Source organism: Pogona vitticeps, chromosome 9 (assembly GCF_051106095.1).
Source record: "Pogona vitticeps strain Pit_001003342236 chromosome 9, PviZW2.1, whole genome shotgun sequence".
NCBI classification, from domain to species: Eukaryota; Metazoa; Chordata; class Lepidosauria; order Squamata; family Agamidae; genus Pogona; species Pogona vitticeps.
Window position 1 is genome coordinate 1,724,179 of NC_135791.1, and position 8,101 is coordinate 1,732,279.

Consider the following 8,101-nt stretch of genomic DNA (forward strand, 5'->3'; position numbering starts at 1 on the left):
CATTTGGTGGGTTTTCTTCTTTTTGCAGGAAGCCTTCACCCTGGCTTCCTGCAAATCCTGGAGGCTTTGGGGAACAATAGTTTTGTTCCCATCATGGTTTTTTCAGCAGGTAGGCATTGGGTTTTTTTTGGGAACCGCCTGCCTGAAGGCCCTTCCACTTTGCCCGCTCTCCTTGTGTCATGGAGAGAGTGAAGACCTTGCTTCTTGGCAAGAGAGGGTGAGAGCAAAGCAACAAAACTTTCTGTGGCTAATCCAGCAAGGGCCACCTCTGGCATCTCCGGCTATTCAGCTTCCAGGCTGAGAGTCGAGAGAAATTGCCAGTTGGAACAGACTGTCCAAAGTTAGACAGGCGGATTGTTCCATTTGGCACAAGGCAACATGCTCCGGTTTTATTTGGGAATGTATTGGGACAGAGACCTGAGGCATAGCAGCCATTAAAACCATTTTTGTTTGTTTTTTGATGGGCTTTGGGTTGGTGGCAGGTGGGGGTAATAGCCTGCTCCTTTGATACACTGCCCTATCCCCTAATTTTCCCCGAGGTGTTTCTTAGATGCAGCCTTAGGAAAAGGGTTGGGATGAGGGAGAGAGAGAGAGAGAAAGGGAAAATGTCTGCAAGAACGGAACAAATCCACTCTTTTTTCATCCTGGTGTTCTTCCAAAATACCTGGATTTTGGCAGGTCAAGGCCAAACTTGACTGGCCTGTCTTACTCCCTTGGAGAAGGGGATGCACAAGATACCAACCTATCTACTTTTTTTAAAAGCAAGCTGTTGGGGGTAGGGGGTAAGGATAGACCAGAAACTGAGCATAACGTTAAAATATATGTGAGCATTTGGCAACGGACTGTCCCCTTTTATTTGGGGAGCGTGCAGAACGGTCCTTCTCTCTCTCAAGAGCTTGCTAGCCACGGGTGCCAGCTCACTTCCTCAATGGAAGGCCTCAGGACCATGTCTGGCTCCAGCAGGCTTTTGAGAAGGTCCTGGCACTCCTCGGAGATCTCCAAGTGGCCTGGGATGGAGACCCCTTTCTGCTGGTGGCAGAGCATCTTGGGGATGTCCGTGTCGTCAAAGGGCAGGTTGGCGCACAGCATGACGTAGAGCACCACCCCCATGCTCCAGATGTCGCCTTTCCGGCTGTCGTGGGGCACGCCCTGCAGCACCTCAGGGGCCGCGTAGGCCGTGCTGCCGCAGAACGTCTGGCTCAGCTCCTTGCGGTTCTTGGGGAGCAGCTTTGCAAATCCAAAGTCAGTCAGTTTCAGGTTGAAACCCTGCAGGAGGGCGTTCTCGCACTTGAGATCACGGTGCGCCACACCGCAACCGTGGCAGTAGCGGATGGCTTCCACCAGCTGGTGGAAGAGGGCCTTGGCTCGGCTCTCGGGCAGAGGCCCTTCTTGCAGGACGCGCTCGAAGACGTCACCGTCCTCCGCCAACTCCATCACGATGTAGATCTTCCCGTCCATCGACTCCAACATCTCATACATCCGGATGATGTTCTTGTGGTCCAGGCGCTTGATGATCTGGAGTTCCCTGGGCAGGAATCTCTCAATGAACTCTAAGAAAAGGGAAATGGGATGGGACCAAGGACGGCACAGTATTAAGGAGAGCATCCCCGAGTCAAGAATTGAAGGACTCACCAGTTATGTAGGCTTAAAGTCCTATATAATGAACATGTTTACTAACATAAGCTATGTCTGAGCAAGCAAACTGGGCATTGTTTTTAGACATTGCTCACAACGTGCTTTTACAAAGGTGTTCATACTCCTGCTGTATAACATGCCCTGGCTGTGCAATCCATTGCGTCCCTAAGATTTCTTGGGGTCATTGGTTCAGTTAATATTGAAAGGGATGGCTTATAAACTGGGGAGCCATTATTTAAACATTTACTGTACTTTCAATCTAGGTGTGCTCCTATTGTGGAAGCTGGCATTGCATTCGGTCTAAGAGGTATTCTCATCTGCCCGGAGGGAATGCATCTTCTAAGAAGGATGCTGTGACGCCTGAACATCATCAAAATGAAGGCAGGCACACTTTTGGGGCAGCTTTGAACTGCATGTAAATGGAGTTGATGCATTTGAAACCCTCTAGTTAACAGTTCCTGAGTTGGGTTGCAGAGATCATTATAGCCCCTGGGGGAAAGTTGGCCCTTCAGATGCCCACCAGCCCTGGGGCAGCTGGCCAACCTGGCATGGCTATCAGGAGCCACACTGGGGCTAGTAGAGAACCCCACGTGGCAGGAGGAAGAGCGTTTCTTGCCACCCTGCTGTGGTGAAACACTCCTATGTACCTGCTTCATCGAGGGATGTAGAATTGCATGCATTCTATCAATTAATAAAAATATTTGCTGGATAAAAGCAAGAGCAAACAAGTGAGCAGAAGAGAAAGTAGCGGGTTAATTAGTGGCGTTTTGGTGTTTCTAAAAATCCCAAAGAATTAAAAGCATTGCGAAGTAAAAACAATGTTCTGCCTGATATGTGGAAGACATCAGTGTGGGTGGTAACCCAAGGCTTTTCGGATGGAAAAGCCATCTCCACCTGCCTTCACTTTAGAGAGGCTGTGTACCCCAGGGATATCATCTTAGGAAGATCTGGGGGCTGAACAGGAGCCCTAAGTTGGAATGAGATTTAAAGGTAACCTTGAGCACAGAGACAGTTGGCATGATGGGACTCTTGGTAAGCATTGGTGAAACCACTTCCCAAAGATGGTGGCCGTCAAGGAAGCTTGCGGCTGTCTTTGGGACCACATGTGACTGTTGAAGCATCCAGAGGCAGCCTTCCTACAATCCCTTGGAGATCTGATGACCACAGATAACCATGACTGAGGCATGTCTTTTGAGAACAGTCCACCCAAAACATCCGGCTGTGTCATTGGGTCCACTTAAAAATGACACTGGAAGCTGCCTCGGAGTCACAACATATGTATAAGGAATTCTGACAGAGCTGGGCTCAAGTTTAATTGATGTGCAAACCAGAAGATGCATCAAGAGGTGGTCTTGTTTGTGTTGATAATGAACTCAGTTGAATGAGCCCCATAACAAACTCCCCACCTCCTGGGGAGAGGGTTCCAGAAGTTTCCAGTCCTACCTAGGAAGAAGGACAGGGCAGGGCAGGGCACTTTGTTGGTGAGCAACATCTGTGGAGAGAGTTCAACCCTACATCTGCTCCAGATGTTGCTTTACAAAAGGGCTTTCTTCATGTCTCCATATTTGCCATGGAGAAGTTCGGCAGAAAAACATGGTCCCTGGAAACAAGCACCCCCTGTCAGACCTTTGTTCCTAGGTAGGCCTGTGACATCACACCGAGGCCCTTCTTACTCTCCTGTCTTCCCTTGGGCGCTTACCTTCTGGTCCTCCCACTTTGTCTATAATTTTCACAGCCACTTTCCGTTGGTGTTTTTTTGAAAAAGCTTCCTTGACCTTTGAATACGTCCCTTCTCCGATGGTTTTGCCCAGCTGGTAACCATGGGAGACAAGAAACTCCTCCATCGTGTTTTTAACGTGCTCATCTGTCATTCTCAGGACATCATGTCATTCCAAAGTCTATACATCGCCGTCCTCCTCGTCCCAAACCAGGGTCTGCATCGATTGCAGCCCAGGATGCTAGATCATTTTTTCCTGTCCAGACAACGTCCTTGGATGAGGGCTGAAACTCTGAGGTGGGACATCTTGAAACTTTAAGCCCCCATTGTGATGCGACCTTGTGTTACCCAAGGACCAAGGGAAGAGGTAGGGGTTATGCACCAATGGCGACAGGACAGACATAGGCAACCCTCCTCCCCAAAGAAAAAGTAGGTCTCTCCAGTGCCTTCCAGGGGGGTTATGGGTTAACCTCTCAAGAGGCCTACAGCTGGGGGGGCCTGGAGTCAGAGAGTATTAGCACTCATAGTGTAGGTACATCTTCTAGTTGCCACTATGAACCCTTAAGTTAGTGTGTTTTTCCCATCATGGAAGTCTGCAGGCTTGAGTCTGTTTGGCACAAGGTGGCTTTAATTGCGTCGGGCAAGTCCTAAAAGTAAGTACCCTCATTCCGTCGACCTCTTCCTTGTTTAGTGATAAGATGCTTTCAGGCGTGGCCCCAACCACAAGAAATGCTGAGGAATCAACTGTAGTCTTTACAGGAAATCTTTGCTCTTGTCTCTTCCAAGATGCATGGATGGCGGTCGTCACATCTGGGTCCGCACAATGAAATGCAGGCCGTAAGGATGGCCAGCATGGTGGGCTTAGGAAAAACAGGGGGCACTTTGTGGCCGTAAGAGAGGATGCTGGATTCCAGCTCCCTTTAGCTGCACTGGCCATGGCCCACGATGAGGGAACGGTAGGCATTGCAGTCCAACCGCATCTTTAAAAAGTTGCAAGAGTTTCTTAAGACACTGGGAAATCCAGCGTCATAATGGAATTTATGGATGTGACTCTGGTTTTGGAGAGTTTGTGTAAACCACGGGATTTTTGGACTACAAAACCCATTATTCTCCTTTTGTGAGTTCCACTTAATAGACCCATACCTACAAACTGGTAAATACACCTCATCAGTAGAAAAGGCTTAGCATCTTAGTCGTGGCCTAACTTCCTGTTCAGAAACTCTCTGCTAGCAGTGGGGAATACTTCCTTTCTGCATGGAAAGCTAAGGTGGAGCAAAGCCTATCTCAGGCCACAAAGCCCCCTTCCAGGTTGGCCTTTTCTCCTAGTGAACCACACTGGGGTGCCTGCAGCGGTCAGTCTGTCTGGTGGAAATCTCGATAATGTCAGAATTATGTTATTCACAGCCCCCAAAATGTGAAAATTCCATGCCTAATACTGTGAATCCACTGCAGGTTTCAATCTGCGCTTTCGAACCATAGAACATGCAGTATTTGGGGGATAGGATTCAGCACCATGGCCAGGTCCTGCGTAACAAAACCCCCCCCAAACCGTAGCCTCCAACCACCACCGTTCCCAAGCAAAGATGGGCACGAACCTTGGTTCGGAGATTCGTGCCAGTTCGTAAGCATGGCATCGCAGGTGCTCTGCAGACCCTTCCCCTGCCTTCCCGGCTGGATCTCCCACTCACCAACCAGTGCACCTTCCTCTCCTCCTTCTTTTCGGCTGTTCAGCCAGTCCTTGGCAGGAGCACGGGCTTCCCTGCCCTGCCTCTTTGGCTGATCACCCACTCGGACAAAGAGGCGGGACAGGCAAGCCGCGCTCCTGCCCGGTAACTGGCTGAATAGCCAAGGAGTGGAGTGGGCCACTGGCCAGGGAGGCAGAAGAAGGGAACGTGCAGCACCTGTGGTTCTGCGCTTACAAACTAGCAGGAACCTCTGAAATGAGGTTTGTGCCCACGTTATGTGAAGTCGACAGTTGCATGTCATTCCTGACTGTACGGACTCACTTCCTTCCCTGAGTTGCTGTTCTCTGATAGCTACAAGGCTCTAACCCTACAAACAACTCTCTATAAAGAAGATCCACATTCTCCAAAGGAGTAAACGGATCGTCATTCTAGGGTGTGGAGGGGTGGGGCAAAGGGCAACCTTCCAGAGTTGGTTGGAAGCACTTGTTCCCCTTTGAGGAGGATGGCTAAGGAGGGTGGGGCACATAATTTGGAAGCCACCTGCCCAGAGAGGCAGGTAGAGGGCAAGGGATGAGGTGAAGGAGGAACAGGCTGGAGATGAAGGTTCCCTTGAAACCAGGAGCCTGGTTTCAACCTGAGGCCCCCGAGTGTTCTGGAGCCCAATTCCCACCACATTATAGGAAGCTCGGGCGCATGCTCTAGAGACATTGCGCAACCTTCAGGGAGCCCTACGTTGTCTCTACCCAAGGCAAACATGGCAGCTGCTGTGGGCTCACGGCACTTAAATAGGGAATCTAGATCTTACCAAGGACGGTATCGGGTGTTGGTGCTGCTGTCTTGGAACACGTGCTGCTTCAGCTCCTCCAAATAATGTCAGGAGGGCAGAACATAGATGCCTCCTTGGTTCATGAACTCTTCTCCTGTTGTACCCCAGTGTACCCCATCGGGACACGCCTGTCTTGGTGGCTATCCAAGAGGCAGACAAAGTCTGTTCCGAGGGAGACTTCCTTGGGCAGGCGAGGAAAAGAGCGGAAAGTACCAGAGAGACAGGAAGTAAGAGGCAGCCCTAGGTTTCATTTTCAGGAGGCCAAAAAAAGGAATAGATTTGCTTGGCACAGCCAGAAGTCCCAACCTGGAGCCCCCCCCCCCCCGGCTTAGAGACCCCAAGTTGAGAGAAGGCTGGGCTGGATTGTGATGCAAGCACTGCCTGTCCGGGTCACAATGCTGCCTCCCTCTGAGCTCCATCCCAACCTGCCCTCTCGCAATAGGCTCTGGCAGGCTGGCCGGTTGACTCCAGGGAGCACTCCTCCGAAACTGAGAGGTGAGGATGGGCCTGGGCAGAAGAGGCGTTAAGAGCGAGGAGCTCAGCCCGGAGAAGAGGCCGGCCTGCCTGTGTGATTGTGATGCTGAACTTTGAAGAGGGCTTAACCCCGAGCGAGGAGCACTTTCTAGGACTCCTAATACATTGCACTTGCTGGCCACTTTTCTCCACCCCAGCAAAAAAAAAAAAGTCTTAATTTCTGTGCACCAAGATGTTCTTGGAAGGTACCAGACCAGTTTTAAAAGCAAAAACAGACAAACATGTTACAGTTGTCTTGGGAAAGAGACAATAGTTTTCAGGTCTCGTGGCTGCTGTGTTGACAAAGTTTAGGTCGCCAATGACTTCTGGCTTCCCTGAGCTGATCCATGGGAGTAGTTCAGGAATGCCAGAAGGCTGGGTCCTTAGTGGTGTGTATATGGACAGAATCCACGCACCACTCTGTGCATAACGTTGTGCAATTCCGACCACACGATCTCGGCTTTCTCTTCTTCCCCTCCCTGGTAGGTATCTATGAATTGGACCCTGGACGTCTCTGCTTTCTAGTTGAACCCTGAGGGCACCTCCTCCTAGGGTGGTCTTTTTCATTAGGGTGGAGGGTCTGAGGCATGGGCTCAGCAGCCGAGGAGGGTGGCCCCACTCCGCTCACCTGTTTCCTCTTTGTCAGACAGGTCTGGGGCTCGGACATGAGCTCCCAAGAGACCCCACAAGCTCGGAGATTTCCCATAGAGGCTGGAGATTCTCCCAGCCTGGCAACGGCCCCCGAAACTCAGGATCCAGTTACCCCTGAGCGCACTACAACAAGGTAAGCCTAGGTTTCCTACTGAGAGGAGCTGAATGACCACTGCCCCTCTTTTTGCTGAAAGTGGCAGAGCTTGGAAGCTGATGTTCCAAAAGGAACTCCTTGCTTACTCAAGACTTGACCATGTCCATGAGGCCCTCACCTATTACTCTTTAATTACCTTTTTGTTCACTGACAGATGTGTGGCATCTTTTTAAGGCTTTTCAGGTTTATCATACCCAGAGCCCACCTCTGTGTGGTCCTCTCTGTGTCATTTTGTGCTCATAAAGCCCACCTTCCAAAGAGAAGGAGGGCTGTCAGCGAGGAAGCACAACCCAAAGACCACACAGAATCATTCTGATTGCTTTCCAAGCACCGCAATAACATCAAGGTTGAGAATCTTGCTTTTCTCTCTCTCTCTCTTGGACAAAAACTCTCAGAATTTGCTCACCTTGGGTGCTGGGAAATTCTGCATGTTTTAGGCTCCAGAGAAGGGATTTCGTCCCAAAACCCGGGCAGAAGATGATTTCAGCTTGCAGTGTGCCATGTTTCCTTTTCCATGTTATGAAAATGTAGGGCAGACCCCATTTTGCAAAGCGTGTGTGAATAACGGCAAGGGCCTCTCTTTCCTCCGTCTCTCCCTTCCACTGCAGGCAGCTGCGAAGATGTCCAGGGTGTCACTGCCTGACCTTGCCTAACGTCCCCATCGACGTCTACATTGCCATGGGTGGAAGCCACAGGCCACGGACCACCTGAAGCCTTCCCCAGGTCGGACTCCAAGTGCTGAGGCCACGGCGGCTGTCCCTGGAAACACACTGGCAGCCGGACAACAGCAAACCAAGCCACACAGAACGGCGACGCACATTTTAATAAAAGGACACCTTAAAATGTTTCTGTGCACCCTCCTTCCTGGACTATGGTTCTGTTTCTCTCTGCAGCCACGGGTCCCTTTCTTTTTGGGGAGG

General features: G+C 50.6%; 2 protein-coding genes across 3 annotated transcripts; one reads left to right on the forward strand and one right to left on the reverse strand.

Annotated features, from left to right (window-relative positions):
- Positions 1–354: 354 nt before the first annotated feature.
- TSSK3 (testis specific serine kinase 3) lies at positions 355–3,647 on the reverse strand. The gene is made up of 2 exons (XM_020800575.3): positions 3,335–3,647; positions 355–1,550 (listed from the first exon to the last, which is right to left on the reverse strand). The coding sequence occupies exons 1-2, from the start codon at positions 3,504–3,506 to the stop codon at positions 889–891; spliced, it is 834 nt and encodes a 277-aa protein (XP_020656234.1). The 5' UTR covers positions 3,507–3,647; the 3' UTR covers positions 355–888.
- A 2,471-nt stretch (positions 3,648–6,118) lies between these two features.
- Positions 6,119–8,012, forward strand: FAM229A (family with sequence similarity 229 member A). Of its 2 annotated transcripts, XM_020800578.3 has the most exons (3): positions 6,119–6,358; positions 7,027–7,160; positions 7,790–8,012. In XM_020800578.3, exons 2-3 carry the CDS (start codon positions 7,042–7,044, stop codon positions 7,890–7,892), a joined length of 222 nt encoding a protein of 73 aa, XP_020656237.3. In that variant the 5' UTR covers positions 6,119–6,358; positions 7,027–7,041; the 3' UTR covers positions 7,893–8,012. The 2 variants fall into 2 exon arrangements, with proteins under 2 accessions (XP_020656237.3, XP_072835871.2); XM_072979770.2 differs by lacking the exon at positions 6,119–6,358 and having other exon boundaries at positions 6,478–7,160.
- The last annotated feature ends 89 nt before the right edge of the window (positions 8,013–8,101 follow it).

What these genes read in the sequence shown, in the direction of transcription:
- TSSK3 (XM_020800575.3), bottom strand. Translation starts at nt 3,506, where the DNA reads ATGACAGATGAGCACGTTAAAAACACGATGGAGGAGTTTCTTGTCTCC. An exon ending in CAAAGTGGGAGGACCAGAAG is followed by an intron (nt 1,551 to 3,334) that starts GTAAGCGCCCAA and finishes CCCTTTTCTTAG; the next exon opens with AGTTCATTGAGAGATTCCTG.
- FAM229A (XM_072979770.2), top strand. Translation starts at nt 6,964, where the DNA reads ATGGGCTCAGCAGCCGAGGAGGGTGGCCCCACTCCGCTCACCTGTTTC. An exon ending in CCTGAGCGCACTACAACAAG is followed by an intron (nt 7,161 to 7,789) that starts GTAAGCCTAGGT and finishes CTTCCACTGCAG; the next exon opens with GCAGCTGCGAAGATGTCCAG.